Source organism: Carassius gibelio, chromosome B22, assembly GCF_023724105.1.
Source record: "Carassius gibelio isolate Cgi1373 ecotype wild population from Czech Republic chromosome B22, carGib1.2-hapl.c, whole genome shotgun sequence".
Classification (NCBI taxonomy): Eukaryota; Metazoa; Chordata; class Actinopteri; order Cypriniformes; family Cyprinidae; genus Carassius; species Carassius gibelio.
Genome location: NC_068417.1, coordinates 28,495,169 through 28,516,840, shown reverse-complemented (window position 1 = coordinate 28,516,840; position 21,672 = coordinate 28,495,169). Strand labels below are relative to the sequence as shown.

The 21,672-nt window shown below is 33.2% G+C and overlaps 1 protein-coding gene across 1 annotated transcript in view; it reads left to right on the top strand.

Annotated features, from left to right (window-relative positions):
• Positions 1-13,004, top strand: part of LOC127988353 (receptor-type tyrosine-protein phosphatase C-like) — a 75,659-nt gene extending 62,655 nt beyond the window's left edge. The window contains exons 13-21 of the mRNA XM_052591088.1: positions 8,770-9,009; positions 9,335-9,529; positions 10,059-10,172; positions 10,303-10,434; positions 11,097-11,246; positions 11,400-11,549; positions 11,828-12,045; positions 12,150-12,198; positions 12,617-13,004. Of these exons, the coding sequence (XP_052447048.1) occupies positions 8,770-9,009; positions 9,335-9,529; positions 10,059-10,172; positions 10,303-10,434; positions 11,097-11,246; positions 11,400-11,549; positions 11,828-12,045; positions 12,150-12,198; positions 12,617-12,717 (1,349 nt within the window). The 3' untranslated portion in view covers positions 12,718-13,004. The remainder of the gene's footprint in view (positions 1-8,769; positions 9,010-9,334; positions 9,530-10,058; positions 10,173-10,302; positions 10,435-11,096; positions 11,247-11,399; positions 11,550-11,827; positions 12,046-12,149; positions 12,199-12,616) is intronic.
• Positions 13,005-21,672: the final 8,668 nt, after the last annotated feature.

The window sequence follows — 21,672 nt, the reverse complement described above, 5'->3', positions numbered from 1 at the left end:
ACATTTCAAGCTTTCTGTAATAGATAGCCTTATATTTCTCAAATCTGTGAGGCACAGGCTGAGTTTTGGCGCCCTCCAGGTCCAATGCAAGTGATCCTGCCGGCGCCTCATTACATTGTCTGTTATATATTTGCTTCTTATTTATAAAATACGGGCAATTGATTGATAAAACATTGATCAAAATTAAGATACAATTTTTAGAAAACGAAAATCTTTATCTTAACATTCTGATTTTCTACAAAAAAAAAAAAAAAAAAAAAAAATACATTTATTGTTATTATTATCATCATTATCATTATCATTATCATTATCATTATTATTATTATTATTATAATTAATGTTGAAAAGAGCTGAGAATATTTTTTCAGGTTTATTGGGGGAATAAATTGAAAGAACAGCATTATTACATTTGTTACAGTCACATTTATTTGTTACATTTATATTATTTACATCAAGCTTTTAAGTATTGTATATTGTTACTGAAACTTCATAATGTTCATTATGTTTCACTTGATTATACATTTAGTCAGGAATTATATTTTGGTAACTAGTAAAATGTTTACAGGTTATCTGAAAACTAGTACTACAAGTATATACATAAATAAAAAGAGACTTACTCATGTTTATGATCTCTACTGAATACTTCATCCTTTTTTTCTGAGGAAATCCATTTCTCAAATCCTCAACCACATCACATCTTTTTGGGATTCATTATGTCTTATTGCTCTCATCGCGAAGCAAACAGTAAAATAAAAAAAAAAACTTGAACAGTCTCGCTGCTTTTTCTTCTGTTATTGGCGTATTCAAGCCACGCTTCAGTTTGAATCTGAATAGCGCGTTAAGCGCGGGGGCGTGGTCACAGTAAATATAATGAAGGGAGACGTGAAAAACTAGACATCGCGTTGTTTTCATATGGATTACTTTATCACAGAATATCTGTTTTGGCAGCACTTGTTTAGTTTAAAAGCAGACATGTCAAGCTTTCTATAGATATCTCTCTCATGTATCTTCGTTGAGTATTCACGGAGTTAGCCAGTTCATTTTAATGACGTGTTTGTACTTTACGATCAGCGCAGGCAGCACACCTTGTTTGTTATCTTTATTTTATAAGTGCACAAAGTTCTGTTGTTATTATGTCTGTATTCAAAAAAAGTAGATTACAGATTCGATTGATGTATTGCTCTTATCTGTACGATCAAAACTGAAAGTGTAATTTAAGTTCTTTTCGTGGTTATCAGGAGAAAATGACTCATAACGCGTATATGCGTTAATCGACTCCAGAGGGTTAAAAAGAGTTTTCTATAAAACAAAACTTAATGAAGTCGTTAAAATCATGTTTTACCAAAAACAGGTCTTCACCTTTTCTCGTGCCGCTGTCATCTCTACTTGCAGAATGAGCGCCAGTTATTCAGCCAATAAAGGCCTATGTATTTCAAAATTGTGTCTAGTATATTAATTACAAAGGTTTAATTGGCATCTATATTTCAAACGACCCGACCGACCGCGACCCGAATATCATTAAAAATATTTTTGGATGACTCGTAACCGCGGGCAACCCGCGCATCACTGGTGTAGATTGATTCATATTTTGATCCAGTTTCTGTGTTGTCCTTGTTTACCAAGAAGAAGGGGAATTCTCTTTAGATGGCCAAAATAAGTTGTTGTTTTGTAAAGGTTTTGTGGCGGTACTGTTGTAAGAGTATAAACTAAAGTTTGTATTATTAACTAAAAAAAAAAAGTAAAAAATAAAATAAAAGAATGTAAAACCATTGTGCAAACATATATTTTACTTGTATTCAACTGATGAAAAAAAATTTTTTGAGAGATTTTTCTAAATGTTATTTGATAACTTTTTCAACATTTGCCATATTGTTGACATTATTTTGGTGTTCTTGATGTTTTGGTGCAAATCCATCTGTCATGTAATATTTTAATACTAATGCAATGCAATAGTATTAATAAAGCTTCTTGGGTCTTTTGTAGAGTTTGTATTTTTATTGTATTTGTTATTTGCTGTACTGGGCTACTTAAAATGAACTTGTTTTTAATAATCACAAGCCTCTCACCCACACTCACTTCTAACCCAGACACAAAGCCAGGAAGAAAAAAAAAGGTTTTGACAAGCTCTTTTGCAGCAGTCGGTGAAAAGCACTCTTAAGATGTTCGAGATGATGAAAAGGATAACTCTTTACAAAATGTTAACTTAAAATGTGTGAAAATGCTTAGATATTTGTTAAAAATGTTTGTAATATTTACTTACCGGGTTTTTATTTATTCATATATATATATATATATATAATTTAGTTTGACCTTATATCAATATAGATTTTATAAATAAATTTTAAACTTTTATTGTTTCTTTTAATGTAAACCTTTTAAAACTTTTGTCTTTTATTGTTGACATTGAAGGTTGTGCACCCAATCAACAGTAATATTATTTAACATGGTGTTCAAGTGGTAGAGCATTGCGTTAGCAGCGTGAGGTTGTGGGTTTGATTCCCAAGGAACACGTCAGGTAAAAAATGTTTGCTTGAATGCACTGTAAGTCGCTTTGGATAAAAGTGTCTGCTAAATGCATAAAACAATAATCTTAATATTATAAAATATACTTTTCTTCTAACAGTGTATTAAAAAATGTAAAAATTATCATGAACTAAGATGCTTTAAAAGTATTTCATTGTTGTAGTAACTAAAGTTAACAAATTAAATCTTATTGTTAAGAGGTACCTTGCAGTACATTTGGAGGACCAAATGTTAGACCACTGATGTAATACCAATATTAATTTTTTATTTTTATTTTATTTTAGGTTTTTAGGTTTAGGGTGAGTGCATAGAAAATACAATATGTACAGTATAAAAAATGTATGTAAAAAATAGCAATTTCTGTCATTTAGATTTTGCGTGTGTTTCATGCTGCATTTGGTTTGTTAATCCAATGGAAAATTTGTCGACTTTTATGCATATAGACTGTTTTTGGATCCAGTTTAAACTATATAATTGTCAATTAGATGTCAGTGCTGACCAATCCACCAACCCCACACCACCCACTGCTCTCACCCATGCATTACCTACCACTGCAGGTAACCACGACAACACACATCACCACAGCACACACACACTCCAGCATTATACAGTATCTCTCTCACACTCAGTCTGTCTCACTCATGACCTCTGACCTCCATCCTCCCATCATGGTTTTTCCTATAAAAATCACATGATAACTTTTCTTCAGACGGATGTCTTCACATGATTATCAGATATGGGTCACGCATATGGGGAGCGAAATAATATTAACCAACAGCCATGGCATTATTTCAGATGGCTGTTGTAAATAATACAAATAGTGAATGGCCTTTCATGTTGACTTTAAAGTCTGTAAAGTCCTTTCAAATGAATAGGTGACCTCTATCTTCAATTTATTCATGCTGTTAATCCATCATTACAGTCCCTCAGTCAAATCTAACCACTTTATCAAAAACACCTGCAGACATCTCCAGAGGTAAAGCTGACATCAAACTCACACTCCTGCATTATTACTCTCACACACTCTGACCTCCAGCTTCCCATCATGCCATGCTGCAAGCACATGTTACTGAGCAAGAGGTGTTATTTATTTATTTGTTTGTTTGTTGTGACGCAAACAAGCCCTTTTAGACAAAGCCATGCTTCACATTTAAAAATTCAGCAAAATAGATACTAAAATAAAACATTTATTTTTGTTCATCAAAAGTCCAGTTCCTTTGCTGCAGGAATAATCATTTATTTATTCATTTTCAAGATCAAATGACATCAAATGACAAAGGTACTGCTGATCCTCTTTTGAGATACTATCATAGCCAGTGCTTTATAATCAAACACAAGTAAAGACTTTCTAAAATGTCCAATTAAAAACGAATATTACAGTATTATTGTAATTGAATGAGGCTACTGCTAATATATTGATTGCTGTTAAATATAAATGAATAAAACATATTTTAAGAGTTATAAATCATTTAGATTTAAATAAATGTATTCATATTTATAGTGAAATAATTAAAATCACATTTCATGTTTTTGTTCATATTGCTTAAAAAAGGTAACATCTCGGTTATGTACGTAATAGTTAGTCATAGTTAGTAGTTAGTTAACAGTGAGAATTATTGCCTAAACTGAAGTGTGACCAAAAAGGGTTTATAAACTAAACATTTCGTTTGACAAAATATTCATCATCTTATAGGGAGCACTTCGGATCAGAAAGAAACTCAGACAAGCACATCAATCTCACCCACACACACCACTATACAACAACAAAACACAGAGACCACAGGTAAAAGTGTATTTTACATTATATTGAACGTTGATATTTTTTTTTTCATAAATGTGTAAAAGTATAAGATAAACATCTGATTTGATCAAATACTCATCATCATATAGAGAGCACTTCAGATCAGAAAGAAACTCAGACAAGCAAATCAATCTCACCCACACACACCACTATACAACAAAAAAACACAGACACCACGGGTAAAGTGTATTTTACATTAAATTGAATGTTTTGTTTTTTCATAAATGTGAAAAAGTATATGATAAGCATCTGATTTGATCAAATATTCATCATCATATAGCGAGCACTTCTAATAAGAAAGAAACTCAGAGAAGCTCATCAATCTCATCCTCACGCACCACTATACAACAACAAAAGCCAGAGAACACAGGTAAAAGTGTACTTTACATTATATTTAATGTTGATGTTTTTTTTCATAAATGTGAAAAAATACATGATAAACATCTGTTTTGATCAAATACTCATCAAATAGGGAGCACTTCTAATCAGAAAGATATTCAGACAAGCACTTCAATCTCACACCCACGCACCACTACACAACAACAAAACACAGACACCACAGGTAAAAGTGTATTTTACATTATATTAAATGTTGTTTTTTTTCATAAATGTGAAAAAGTATAAGATAAGCATCTTATTTGATCAAATATTCATCATTATAAAGAGAGCGCTTCTAATCAGAAAGAAACTCAGAGAATTAAGGATAACAATCTTAATTGCTTGCCAATGTGCATTGGCTCATTTAGTTTACACTTAAAGTAGATTGGTCTCTCTAAGAGAGATCCCGCTTTGATGGTCATCTGACGAATTGGTAAAAGTGTATTTAACATTATATTTCATGCTTTTTATCACTTACCAATTTATAATATAAATACATTTATATTATGTTGTGCTTACGCAGTTTGTGGTAATAAAAATCAATTTTTTGTCTTGCCTTTTTTTAAACAATACAATACAAAACTCTACTACCATATTGGAGTATAACCTTCTTATATAGGACTATAAATGGACCTACATTATATTGAGTGTAAATAACTACTATGTAATTACATTTAAATTAATTATTTGATACATTGCACTTGTTATTGTATTTATTTTACTGTATCACTTTATTTTTTTACTTGTTACAGTGTAATTATACATGTATGTACTGAGTAATATTAATTACCTACATGTACTTACTATATGGTTAGGTTTAGGGTTACTTCCATGTAATTATGCATAACTTATTGTTATTATAAAGGTAAGTAAAGTGTTACCCACTATGATTTACTTCTATTTAAAAAAATGTATGTCATTACTGTAAAAATACTGTACAGCCTGTTCCTAACCTGACCCGCATCCCACCTCAACAGCAGCAAAAGTGTTATACAATACAACACGAACACAATAAGTACATTGTACCTAACATTTTTCGTTTTGGTTGTTGTATAACTTATGTTCATTCCAGTTAAAGGCACCAGTGAACGTTTTATTTGATTGCATAATTATTATCATGCAAGGAACACTTCAGATCTGAAAGACACTGGGAATTACACATCAGTCTCACACACACTCACCCCCACACAACAACAAATCACCAGCACCACTGCAGGCAACAGCATATATTTTAACATTGCATTTATTTATAATTTTTTTTTTAGAATTTAGAAGTGTTAGATAATTCAGTGAGCAGCAGCTTGTACTTGGTGAATAGATGAAGGTCATCTTCCAGCTATCAAACATATTCGTTTCTTAAAACATTTGTATAATAGAAAAATTGCATAGCCCTTTTTTTCTTTTTTTATGAAATCTATAACAAACTGAAGTTTTATTTTATATTTTAGAAGCTTCAAAAATAGGTCTAGACAAAATAAATGAGCATCACTGATCGCAGCATCATTACTTCTGCCATTGCTTTAGTCTATTATTGAAAAAGCTGTTACAATACTTGTCTTGAATTATAAGGTTCTATCTGACATTTTTTGTCAAAATTGAGTTATTCCCATATTGTTATTCTGTGACAACTTATTTACATTATGTGATAGATTTTTTATGTTTTATACATTATGGGATTTTTATTAAAAAAAAAAACAGGAAGGTTCTATCTACACAGGCGAATGGAATGCAAAAACTTTGAAGCTCAATATCTCAAAACCACTCGGAATACAGATAGAACCTTATAATTCCAAGGGGACGAAATGTATTGCTAAACTGCATTAACAAAACAAATTTAGCCACATAACAATGCATAGTTAGGAGATATCTCACACTTTCCACAGTTGCAGAAACAAGTGGTAAGTGTCACTCTGTTTCTATTATGTTTTTCCTGATTAAAAATATAGGACAGAAAATATATACAGTAATAACATGTAAAACTTGGCATGTTTACATATTGTTTCATGCTGTCATTCCATCATTACAGACAATCAGTCAAACTCCTCCACTCCCATCACTTCACCAAACACAGCTATCACTGAAGTTAAAGCTGTCATCAAACTCACACTCCTGCATTATTACTCTCACACACAATCTCTCACACTCTGACCTCCAGAGTGTGTGTGTGTGTGTGTGTGTGTGTGTCTGTGTGTGTGTGTGCGTTCATGCATGTATTTTCACATATATATATATATATTTTTTGACAAGTTTCTATAATAAAAAGAAACATATTTGGGGGGTAACAGTTTTATAGAGTATATTTAAATATAAAATATCTCACAAATATCAAATAGTTTTAATTCATAGTTGTATATTTTGGTGCCAATTCATCTCCAATCAAACATTGCTGACGGTTATACTCATACAAATTTTATTGTTTAATATTAATTACTAATAATTAGTAACTTGATAAGTTTAGATATTGTTTCATTGTGTCCTTCCATCATTACAGTCCCTCAGTCAAATCTCTCCACTCTCACCACTTCATCAATCACATCTGCAGACATCATCAAAGGTAAAGCTGACATCAAACTCACACTCCTGCATTATCACTCTCACTCTCACACACTCTCACCTCCATCTTCCCATCATGCCCTGCTACGAGCACACCGTCTCTGAGATTTGATTTGATTTTATTATTTTTAATTTTACCAAACAAACATTTTCACATTTTAGACAGCGTATGCCACACAGAGAGGTGTAATAACTGACACATGAGTTACAGTGAGAGAGCTTTATATATTTCATTTAGATAGAGTCCCTCACACCTGCGTGCTGGTTGACCGTTGGATGACCGTTCATTTCCTTACAGTCACACAAGCTGTTTTTATGTTTAGCTGCTATAATTCAGTCTTGCATGCACTGTGTGGTACTGTGATAAACTCAGTAAATTGTTCCTAGAACTGATTTAGACACGAAAATTAAATCAAACTGGACCCTTTGTACTTATACATATACAAATAGGCATTCCTGGTGATATTTTATTACACAAATTGTCAGAATAAGTCTTTCATCAAAATGTTATAGCGTGTGTGTGTGTGTGTGTGTGTGTGTGTGTCTGTGTGTGTATTAAAAAACTAAGTTATTCACTAGTATCACACAGTTTATCAAGTTATACCTCCCGTAAATGTTTATTACATAAAGTGATGCTCAATATCATGAACTTGCATTTCCTTTATAAACAATCAATTTTTTTAGATGACCGTTCATTTTCTTATAGTCACAAGCTGTTTTTATGTTTAGCTGCAATAATCCATTCTTGCATCCACTGTATGGTATAGCTTGTTAATGATATTAAACATTTCTGTATTATATATTTGTATTTAAAAATTACAAATATTATTTCACTATTATTACACAGTTGACAAAGTTATACCTCCCGGAAATTGTTGATGTCAAAGGTTGTGCAGCTTCAATTTAGAGTAAATTTGTTATTGTGTAATTTGCCATGGCTAATGCTAATACTAATATAATATTTTATATATTTGTGAATTACGTGAAGTGATGCTCAATATCGTGAACTTTCATTTCCTTTAGAAACAGTCCCCCCACCCTCACCTCCTACACAAACCTCACTATCACCAGATCAAGGTAATGATTTGCTTCTTGAAATGTGTTGTTTCTGTGTTATTTGAGCTGGATATCTTTAGTCTGGTCAGACAGTTTTAACTCTTTTATTGTCAACTAGACACTCAACCAGGTTCAAGTAATGACTCCATCACCTCACCTCCAAACACAACCATCACATCTCTCACCTCCACACAACCCACCTCAACCTTACACACATCCACCAGCATCACGGGTAACTCCACAACACTTGTGCTCTCTGATATAATGATTGATGATTATTGAGACAAAATTACTTGATTTATGATGATTAACATTTAAATATGTGTTTTTCTCAGATACAACAGAAGGACCATGTGAGTATTTGTTTGTCTGTTGTGTGAAGTCAACTTTAATTGTGTTGTTCAAGACACAGTTTTCTTCTTATGAATTTGTGACTGTTCATACACACTTACACACAGGTCAGTACAGCGTTTTGGAGAGTGTGAAAGAAAAGGAAGCTCATGTCGTGAATATCAACGGCTCTAAGGACCAAATTTACACAATCAGGATAAAGGAGAAGCACAATGAGATTCGTGCTGAGCAAATATCTAACCAAACTGCCTTTAAAATTCCTTTTGAATGGTTAAAACCATGCACTGTGTACACCGTCAGTGTGGATGACTGTAAACTCAGTGGAAACAACACCTTTACTTCCAGTAGTAAGTGTGAAAGAGAAGATTTCTGCATGAATTAAAACATACTGAAATAGACTCAGATGGGACATAATTTACAGTGACCTCACACTTAAAAATATCCAGTTTATTCACACTTCATTCAACAGATTCATATTTTGTTACATAATGTAATGATAGTCATTTTTGAATATAATTTTTAATTCTCCAAATTCTCTTTTTTTATTTCACATCTTAGAGAGCAATGACAATTCTTATACTATATGTCAGGTTTTTGAATGGTGTTTGTATATTGCTGAATAGATATTGTGAAGTAATATGTTTTTATATTTGTCTCTCATTTGTTATACAGAAAATGGAGAAACTGTTCCAAAAACTGTTGTGACAAGCGTGACAGATAATGAAGTGTGTTTGAAAGGAGAATTGACTGGTATTCAATGGGATCTGACTGAATGTGTTGAAATAACGGAGCAAAACTCTTGTGCATCCACACACACCGTTGTACTGGACACATGTAACTACACAATGAATGTTGCTCTGCCCCCAGGTTGGTATTTAATAAACTCAACAGATGGATCATTATTCAGTTCAGTTTTGTCTGTAGAATAATGATGAATGATAAATCAATCTCACTCTCTCTCTCATGATGTAGAATTGACTGTTTTTTCATGAGTGTGAATTTGAATTGGTCACAACACACAGAAGTGTCCTCAATTTTAATTTTATTGGCAATAATTGCAAAATGACTGAATTAAATATTATATACATTATACATTTCAGTAGATTGCATTTCAAACACTGATTATTAATATCTGTTTAATATCTGTTTCTTAATATCGCTTTCTTTGACATCAAATGCTGATTTTATTGTGTGTTTCAAATCAGTTTCTTTGAAACAAGTCACCTTTTGTGTAAAATAATAATATACTTTAAATAAATTACTTTAAAAAAAAAAAAATCAATACTGCATGTTTTTAAAATTCATTGTCATTTGTCCTGTTCTGCAGTCGTGTGTGTGATGTGACTTGATAGTTTGATCTGCACTTTTTTTAATGAACTGAATGTTTGTGTTTCAGTCAAGCTTCACATAAACTTCAAGGAAACTATTCCCTCTCAGTTTGAATGGATGAATAAACCAGAACGATGTAATGCTGCACTGCTTAACATCAACTGCACCAATAATGAGAACAGTGAGTACTGGACATGTTTTGATGGCACTGTGAATTTTTTTATTTTTTTTGTAATCATACTTTATTCTCATTGATGATGATTAAACAGACAAGCAGATGGTGAATGAGTTTTCTCTTCTTTATTTATCAGAAAATGGCACAGTTTATGGTTTAAATACCCCAGTGTTATTATTACCAAACACAAATTACACCTGCACTGGAGAATATCCTCTTGAGAAACAACCCATCAAGAGTCATGAGCTCGACATTCAGATCAAATGTGGTGAGTTCATTTTATACAGACAACACTAATTCAAAGTTTTCCTTCATTCTCTCCTCACACCTGGGAAGATGTACCAATAATGTTATAAATACTAGCAAAAAACAAAAAAAAAAAACGTTTACACGTACAGTAGTTAAATGTACAATACATTGACCCTAGAAAGTATTTAAACTCTTAAAGTGCAGTTAAAACTATATGAATGTCTTTAAAATCAATTGTTTTATATAATGTTTAATGCTGAATGCTTTTTTCATTGTTGTATTGTAAAAACATCTTTGTTTTCGTCCCTTTAACTTTTCACAACAATTTATAATGAACTTACATTGAACTTTGGTTCTTTTCATTAAGAAATGTATCACTCTAACTTGACTCACTTTGATTTCACTTTAACTTCAATGCATTGATTAAACTTAAGATTTTGCTGTTCTGTTTATTTGTTAGAATTTTAACAAAAATAAAATTTGTTATTCAATATATTATACTTTTTATTTAATATGTTATCTAATACTTCAGACGTATTTAAGTGTGACTGAGGAATTAAATAGGATCACTGTACATCTTTGGAGTGTGTAATGGAGAGCCTTGTGTGCACTTGAATGTGAATTGTGAAGATTTTTTTTTTTTTTTGCATTGCTGGTGATTTCTATTTTTCTTTCTTACAGATTGGAAAAAGAATGGGCGATTTCAGCAGAGAACCAACATATCATTGGAAATCTCCTGGACTTCACTCGAGGGAGATCGATGCTCAGGGATTGAATGGGACAGTTATTCAGCCAGCTGCAAAACCCCTGACAGACATGGAAACAATCATCGTAAGAGCTCCAACTCTCCTGTTGTTTTACCAATACAGCATCACTGAAATTATCATCTGCACATTGTCTGTAATAATACTCCAGGGTCTTTTATGATATTAGTAGAGGTAATAGATGTTCAGTGTCTAATTCAGGTATATTTTGTCTTTTCAGGTGTGAGCTGTACACAAGACAGTGGCACTAGTACAGTCTGTAGCATTACTGGATTATTGCCATATACAGACTATGAATGCAGTATTATTGGAAAAGTCAACCAAAAAGATTATGTCATTTACACTGGTAACAGTACAACGCTTTCTGGCAGTAAGTTTTATATATTTTACTCAGATCTATTCTCTCTCCTTCTTCATTTTGCAGTTATTTTATGGATATTAAGATTTTGTCCTTATGAGTTATGAATATTTTACCTCCATGCTTTTTTTTTTATCCACAATGTGTATTATTAATTTAATCTTTACAATCAGTTAACAATTTACTGCTGAATAGAATTTTCATAAATGTTGCAATCAACTGCTATTTGTATGTAAGCGATATGCCTTTGTGTCTAAATGTGTTTTTTTTTTTCTCTCTCTCTTTGATAGAGCCCGTTTTCAAAACAAAAACTAAAGTAACTTTTCCTTCTCAGAATTCTCTTGAAATAAATTGTGAAAAAATGGAAAGAGATCTAATCTGGAATGGAGGAAAGGGAACATTCACAGCTGAAATCAGATACAGCGGATACACTAAAACTTCAGGTCCACAGAACAAATGCTTGTTTAGATTTTCAGATCTTTACTCCCTTGCAACATATGATGTTAAGGTATTTGAATCCCACCTATGTCTTTCAGCGTCTGTCATTCATTAAAGACAGAGTCACATGGGTTTGGATTGCAGTGTTTCACAGTTCACATTTATTCATTTCAGATTACAGCCATGAATACAGAAGGACATTCAGCTGAAACTACTACTAAATGTAAGTACAATCTTTTCTCATCCCAGCCCAACTAGAAGAGATCAAGTTCTGGCATTAATATGTATTGTCTTTCTCGAGTTGCTTTTATAGCACTCACTTATTTTTTTGTGCAATACAGTGACACTTAAAAGTCCTTTGACTCTTAAGGCATATTTAAATTAATATTAAACAGTTTATTTTATAATTATGTTTATTGTTATTCAACATTTGCATTATTATTGCATTATAATTGCTTTTGGTTTATATTGTGATTTTTGTGGTATTAATTATTTTTTTTCCAAAAATGTATATTTTTAACCGTATCTAATGAAGTGACACTTTATTATAGATATTTTATTGCACCTGTCTGATAGTGTTGTTCAGGACATATAGTTAGCTTCTTATGAATTTGTGAATGTTCATTTATACTTACACACAGGTCATAACAAACTTACAAAGAACGGAGACAAAACAACTGACCAAGAGTGCAACGTTATGGAGAAATACTGTTTAAACCAGTATACCATCATTACAGAATGACCTGATATCCAAAGGAAGCACAACTTTTACTCTTACAACATTTTTCTCAGATATGAAGGCCATTAACAATTTACTTTGAAAAACTTGAACTCTGACAATTAAATAAATAAATAAATGCCAGTAAAATTTTTTGAAGAGTAAGATTTGTAATGTTTCTGAAACAATTCTCTTCTGCTCACCAAGCCTGCTTTTCTTTGAACTGATCCAAAGTACAGTGGAAACGTTTACCATTTAAATATGTCTTCTATTTTAATATATTTTAAAAAGTAATTAATTCCTGTGATTTTAAAGCTTAATTTTAGCAGTTAATTTTAGTCCCATGATCCTTCAGAAATCATTCTAATATTTGCTGCTCACATCATTTTATTATTATAATTATTATTATTATTATTATTATTATTATTATTATTATTATTATTATTATTATTATGTAGATTTTTTGGGGGTATCTTTGATGAATAGGAAGTTCAGAAGAACATCATTTATCTGAAATACAAATATTTTTGTAATGTCTTTATCAATTTAAAGCATCCTTGCTAAATAAAAGTATTAATTTCTATCATTTACCCCCCCCCCCAAAAAAAACCCTCAAAATTCACAAACAAGCAGAAAAAGAAAATAAAGAATTCTGAAAGTGCAGTATGCATTGGGAAAGCTAGACAGAAAATACGCGCCAGACCCAGTGACGTCGAAAGCCACCTCTATGCTGTGTTCACACCAAAAGTGAATAGAGCGTCTGGCGCGAATGATTTCAATGTTAAGTCAATGTAAAGACGCGTTTTTATGCGAATTCGCCTCATTCTCAAATCTAGTTACAGGAGATTCTGAGTTTTGAAAAGGACCATTGCAAGCTGACAGCGACCGGTAATACCCCCTCCTTGCACAGCTGTACCTGAGTGCAGTCGGAGCGCGTCTTCTCAACAGCTGGACATAGAGTGAATAAAAAACGCCCTGCTCTGGACCCCGAAAATGTTGATCGACTTGTTGTCCTGTCCAATAAAATTGTAATGGCCCTAGCCTTTTTGCGCATGCCTGCCTAGTGCCGCCAAGACTAAATGTCGGTTACATTAAATAAAAAAAAAACACACATGGCCTGTTCTCAAGTCCATTTAAAGTTTAATTTTTTGAACAGTTGTTTGAAATGGATTGATCATTATTTAAAATAATCTTGGAGATTTTTGAGTTGCCTAAATCATAAATGCAGCCGGATTGAAGCCTGCAGTTATGTTTTTCTTTTGTTATGGCAGCCGTCCCCTCTGCATATACATTTTTTCGAGAATGTTGTTCTCCTGTTGCTATTTGCTATTCTGCACGAAACTTAATGCCAATAAATAAGAAATATTGCTGACTTGTGCGTTTCCAGCGCTCTCTTTATGTTCGTCCATTATTTGACGTTGAAAAAGGAGAAGTCTTTTTTTTTGGCCATGGAAAAATCGATTTTACAATCGATTCAATGAACACTTATGTCTTAAAAGTCGAAAATGTTTTTTTCACAAAAGTGACAGCCCAAATATATACCAACATATATCTGGCAGTTTAATGCCTACAAAAATGGCTGGTAAAGACTACAACGAGCTTCTTCCCAGGTCTGTTACATCACAATCCCAGATAAACCCCGTCCCTGGAAACACGCAACAAAGGGCCATGTTGTGCTGCTTTAGATTTAGATTTGCTTTAGCTGTGATTCTGTCTTCTAATGATTCTAATGGATTCAGAGTTTCAAAACCAATGTTCCTCCCGTCGCCTTGCTCTGCATCTCTCTCTCTCTCTCTCTCTCTCTCTCTCATTCAGATCGTCAGATCATCTTCAACAAACCGTTCTATTTATACACTTATTTTTACAGAGCCATGAGAAACGTAATACATGGACGTGCATGCAGTTGCTGTGCAGTGTTAAAGCTCTAATCAGAATATAACCGTATATTAAAAGATAACAGATGCAGTAGCATTTACAGACAACAGCATATCTAAAAGTATGAAACAACAACAAACAAACATACCATTAATATCTGTGCTTGCACAGGATCTGCACGATCATCTTCATTAATATTCTCTGCATCTCAATCATCTCAAATTGATAAGCAGCAAAGAGGATGCTACAATACAACCAGAGCACATTCTGAACTTGAGGGGCAGGATGTTCAGATGTGCTCTAGAGGCGGTTTAGCGAATCACAATACACTGAGCCAACTGACAAATCTCAGCCCATCGCATATTTCTGAGGGAGGGGCTTCATAATAACAGGAAATGAAACAGGAAAAGTTGTTTGTCAGAGAAAGGGGAAGTCGTATGGAAGAAAGGTAAATTATGTGAAAAATTATGATTTTTCTTTTTAAACAAATTAGCATGAAGACATATTAAACTGCACCCCATAAACACAACCAATTCGAGAAACAAATGAGTCAATCACCCCCTTAAAAAACAAACACTGAAGACTGGTGTAATGATGTGGAACATTTAGCTTTGATCAAATAAATAAATTATAATAAAAACATATATAAAAACATTTTAAATATAAAATAAACAAATATTTCACAATATTACTGCTTTTGCTGTATTTTTGGATCAAATAAATTCAGGCTTGGTGAGCAAATTAGACTTCTTAATAAATAAATGAATAAATATTTAAAATATTGTATATATTATATTGTATTATATAAGTTACACTTAAACATTTCCAGTTTGTTCACTTTTAAATAATAATAATTAGATTTTGTTACATTATGTAATGACAGTCATTTTTAAATGTGACCAAATACTCTTCGGGACAGAAGAGAAGAACGCCTGTAAATGTATTACCTTTTCTGTCAGCAATTAATGTCAATTTTTTGCTTTAATGGTTTGTCACAAGCTTCACAACTTTACATTATTATGTTAACAAACGATTTGGACCTTAAATGCAATGCAATACAGCAACGATCAAGGTTTAAATATCAGGTGGCTTATTGGTAGAGCATTGCGTTTGCAGCGCAAAAGGTTGTGAGTTCAATTCCCAGGGAGTACATATAATGGTAAAAAATGGCAATTATTATGCAAAATACACATTTATGTATAAATGTGTTTTAAAAGTGTGTGAACACAACCACCCTACAATGATAAAAATATACCCACTTCTAATTTTTAGCGTAACACTTATAGGACCAGAATAATGGTCCTTTAGTTAATGTTAGTTAATTCATTAATTAACATGAACAAACAATGAACAGTACATTTATTACTGCATTTATTTATCTTTGTTAAAGTTAGTTAATGAAAATACGATTATTCATTGTTAGTTCATGCTTACTCACAGAGCATTAACTAATATTAACAAGCACAACTTTTGATTTGAATAATGCATTAGTAAAATGTTGAAACTAACATCAACTAAGATTAGTAAATGCTGTAGAAGGATTGTTCTTGCTTAGATCATGTTTGCGTCCCTGTAACTAAATAAGTAATAACAATCTTAATATATGTTCATGTTTTGGTACTTAATTTTCTTTCTTTCTTTATTTTTAAGGCTCAATATGGTTTATTTCCAGATATATGGGGATCTTAAAGGGATAGTTCATCCAAAAATTAAAATGATGTAATTAATAACTTACCCTCATGTTGTTCCAAACCCGTAAGACCTCTGTTCATCTTCGGAACACAGTTTAAGATATTTTAGATTTAGTCCGAGGGCTCTCAGTCCCTATACATTGAAACTGTGTGTACGGTATACTGTCCATGTTCAGAAAGTAGGGCTGCTCCGATCACGATCGGCCGATCATTAATGCGCATCTCGCTGATTAAATAACCGGCTTTACTGACGAGATGCTCATAAAGATCGGCCGATCGTGATCGTAGCACCCCTACCGGAAAGATAAGAAAAACACCATCAAAGTAGTCCATGTGACATCAGAGGCTCAGTAAGAATTTTTTGAAGCATCAAAAACACATTTTGGTCCAAAAATGGCAAAAACTACGACTTTATTCAGCATTGTCTTCTCTTCCGGGTCTGTTGTGAGTGCGTTCACAGCACTGCAGTGTAGTGATGTCCGGTTCACGAGCAAATTATTAGATTTAACCAGTTCTTCTTGAACCAGTTCACCAAATCGAACTGAATCGTTTGATACAGCTTGCGTCTCTAATACGCATTAATCCACAAATTACTTAAGCTGTTAACTTTTTTAACATGGCTGACACTCCCTCTGAGTTCAAACAAACCAATATCCCGGAGTAATTCATGAACTCAAACAGTACACTGAGTAAACTGCTGTGAAGAGAGAACTGAAAATGAACACCAAGCCAAACCAGATAACGAACGCGTCAAGATCCGGTTGCATTGGTTGTCGGTAGTGATGGGAAGTTCAGTTATTTTCTGCAAACCGGGTCTTTTGGATAGTTCGATTCAATAAACAAGTTTAAGAAAACGGTTCACTGGTTCTTGTGCGCTCAACGTAATGACGTCATTGGCGATGATTGCCCTTGATTCAAGCCTTTGGTTTACCTGCGCTCATAACACTAGCACAGAATCAGTTCAGAATCAATCACCAAAAGAATCAGTTCGGTTCAGACGCTCTGTGTGTCAGTCTGCTTCACACTGAATCACACATGCGCAGTATCATCAGCTCCTTGGTTCTCGAATCGGACGCGTTCGACAGAAATGGTTCTCGGTTCAGTGTACTGGTGATCCGAAAACCGATGCAACCAGTTCTTGACTCTCTGACTCGACTCTGTGTTCATCTTCAGTTCTCTCTTCACAGCTGTTCAGTCAGTGTACTATTTGAGTAAATGAATTACTCCGGGATATTGGTTTGTTTTGACTTAACAGCTTAAGTCAATTGTAGATTAATGCTTATTGGAGACGAGAACCGTTTCAAACGATTCAGATCAATTTGGTGGACTGGTTCAAAAAGATCTGGTTACATCGAACGATTCGTTCACGAACTGGATATCACTAAACTGCTGTGAACGCGCTCACAACAGTCCAGGAAGAGAAGACAATGCTGAATAAAGTCATAGTTTTTGTTATTTTTGGACCAAAATGTATTTTCGATGCTTCAGCAAATTCTAACTGACCCTCTGATGTCACATGAACTACTCTGATGATGTTTTTCTTACCTTTCTGGACATGGACAGTAGACCATCCACATAGTTTTAATGGAGGGACAGAAAGCTCTCGGACTAAATTTAAAATATCTTAAACTCTGTTCCGAAGATGAAGAGAGGAGGTCTTACAGGTTTGGAACGACATGAGGGTGAGTCATTAATTACATAATTTTCAGTTTTTGGGTGAACTAACCCTTTAATGTGGCTCCATGAGTAACCTGTTAAATGATATGATATAAAATTAAATGAAATTATATATATATATATATATATATATATATATATATATATATATATATATATATATATATATATATATATGAAACATGTATGAAAACAAATAATGTTAAAACTAGAATTGTAACTTGTTTCTCTCTATGAAACCAATTGCATATAACGTTTATCAATATTATTATTTTCCAAAGACTGTATAACTGTAACTCAAAAAGCATTAAACATATTTCAAAATCCTATTCGATTCTGGTTGTATGGTCATTTACTTTGCATTTAAAGTTAAATGTCTGAAGAAAGAATACAAATGCAGTGGTGTACAGTAATGGAGTAGCTTTATTTCGTTACTGTACTTAAGTAAATTTTTCAAGTATCTGTACTTTACTGGAGTAGTTTTATTTTGAGTAATTTTTACATTTACTTCACTACATTCCAAAGCATAAGATCATACTTTTAACTTAACTCCATTTCATAAAACATGTTACATAAAACATATCTCACATTCTCTCTTTCTCTCTCTCTCTATCACACACATACACACACACTATGATTTGCTATAACTCCATACAAGCCAGAAACTAAGCCTTTTTTTGCACACACCTATCTAAAGGGTTAATGGTCCCACCTAGTGATCAACTGTAAAAAAATAACAAATGTTACCTCTTCCCAAAAGGGAAAACCACAAACAATCAAGAATGTATGATTATATGGTGTCATGGCTTTGCAATCAAAAAATGTCATTATAATGGAAGTCAATGGGGCAAAAACAGCCACCAACAACTAATTAGGGAGAAAAAAATTAAATCTAATGCTGCACAAAAACTGACAATGCATCAAAGCCAATCTTGTTACTAATCTTTGACATGCCCGAGACTGTGATAAAAGGTAAAAATATCCAGTCCACAATCACTTTTTATATTGAAAATATGTAATTTTGTGTGTGTTTTTTCCCAAATCAGTGACATCATTTATGAACTTGGTAATTAAAAAGTTAAAATCTTGGATTTTTTAAAAAGAAATTGGTAGTTTTGATCAGAACTGAGGTTGATTAATAGATTTATGCAAAAAAATTTAAAAAAATATTTATCTGATACATTTTTACAGCAGTTTAATTTAGTGGATGTTTTCATCCACAAACATCCCGAAAGGGTAGTGAATTTGCCTACAGTGTACCGTTGAGTTTTTGAATAATTTCAAAGCATTTTCCTAAAATATGGGTCAAAATAATCATTCCAAACACAGAGAAAGTTGTGGCCAAAATAAGACTCAACTTTACCCCCTAGTGGACGAAAACCTCCCCAACAACCCACAAGGGTTAAGTCTTTGGTTCTTTTAATTTTGATGATTTTGACTCACATTTAACAAAAACCCACTAATTCACATCTATAACAAAGAAAACACGTTAGCAGCGTCATACGTCAGCAGCATCACTGCAGTGCTGTGAACTCGCTCACAACAAACATGGAAGAGAAGACAATGCTGAATAAAGCTGTAATTTTTGTTTATTTTTGGACCAAAATGTATTTTCAATTCTTCAACATATTCTAACTGACTGATGTCACATGGACTACTTTGATGATGTTTTTCTCACCTTTCTGGACATGGACAGTAGACCGTACACACAGCTTCAATGGAGGGACTGAGAGCTCTCGGACTAAATCTAAAATATCTTAAACTGTGTTCCGAAGATAAACTGAGGTCTCATGGGTTGGAATGAGATGAGGGTGAGTTAATAATTACATTATTTTAATTTTTGGGTGAACTAACCCTTTAATATATGGGTGTAGAGTGCACAATGGTCACAAGAGGGCGCACTTCCGACCAAAACAAAAAGTTATTTTATCATTTTGCACTTGCTATGTCGCTTGTGCCATGGGCCAGCCCTGACTTTGCACTTCAGGAGGACTCTCTGAAGAACAAATAAAAATGTGCCTTTATTTTTAATCACATAAAAACAATATTAATATTTAGATTGTTGATAGTCCAAATATAAATTGTTATAAACAATATGTTATTAAGAAAACATATCTCATCAAGACACCAATGACAGATTCAAACAATTAATTATTATACAGCTCCAGGGCTGTAATCAATTACCTGGCTGTAAAAACTTAGTTGATAGTCGTGACCTCCTTATTCTTGCTGAGGTAGATTGTGACTTCCTCCATGTAGAAATAGAAAGAGCCAGAGGAAGTAACTAGCTATAGGTCAGTTTTTCACTTCTGACATGAGATCAGCAAATTGTGGCTAAAGTTTTGTCTATTAGGCTTAGTTCTGTAACTTGCTCATTTTAATTTACTCTGATAAGACAAGATTTAATCAAAATAGTGACTCATTTTCAAATCTTAGATGTCTTTTTAAGATAATATACTCCCACACCACAAATACAAAAGATGTGTTTTGTTTCTCTTGATGCAGCGGCTTTTGATCAACTAATTATATAAACTAAGTATTATATAATTAGGCTAAATGCCAATGATATCCTGTTATACAGTATAAGCTCAGTCTACTATTTCAGTCATCATAGAAACTATCTCTTACTTTGGTACATTCTCAGAATACAGAATAAACTGGTCAATGAATGCATTTAAAGATGCAATTCCTTTCAGTTCTTCAACACTATCCATTTAAAATCAGGGGTCTCAATTTACATATTTAGGAACTGAGGATAGAAAGAATTTTCAGTCATTATTCAAAGCCAACTTTCCCCCTCTAGTGGCCAAAGTGTAAAAAAGGATTGAATTTTGGAAATCCCTCCCTATTTTCTTATAATGGACTCATTATTCATTTTTTTGTGAGTCTGTAAAGCCCATATAATAAGTAAAAAACACTTTTGTGATCTAAAGCTGAAGCTGGAATGGCACTTTCAAACTTCCCTTTTTATTATTATGCTTGGGCTCCGAACTGTCCTAATGTGGTTAGACAACATTTTTACAAGCTTGGTTCCGAATGGACAGAAAAGTATGTGGCTGTCTATATAATCTACTTCATAACTCACTATTATTTAAGACTTAACCTTCTAGAAGGTGTACAATGGGAGCCTGAAGTAGGTGAAATAAGTGACATACTCTAGGTTAATGAATTGGAAAATATTATAGATGAGTTTATGTCCTCAGTAGAGCGATTTGGTTTATATGTAAACTGAAATGGGTCCAGATTTGTTGGGAGACAAGACCTGATATGACTCCTCACTAGCTGCTCAAAACACTTAAAATGACAATGGGGGTCAAGGCTATTGGACGATAGTCGTTCATTGAGGGATTATGGATTGGATATTTTGGAAGAGGAATAATAATGGCCCTTTTTAGACAAGTGGGTACACTGGCCTGGCTGAGAGAAATGTTAAATATATCACAAAAAAAACATCCTTTAATTGCTCTGAACACCCTTTTAGTACACAACCTGGGATATGGTCTGGCCAAGCAGCCTTCAGTGGGTTGATCTTAGTAAAGACCCTCTTGACGATGTCCGCTGTCAACTGCAGTACCTGTTGTAAAATTGTGCCTGCATATGTGCAGCTCCGATGTGAGAGCTGCCAATGTGAGGTAAGGGGGCTGTAGTGTATGCTATTTTGACGTTAATGTAAAGATGGTCCAGTGTATTTTCACCTCTTGTTGCACATGCAACATTTTGATGGAAATTAGGTAGA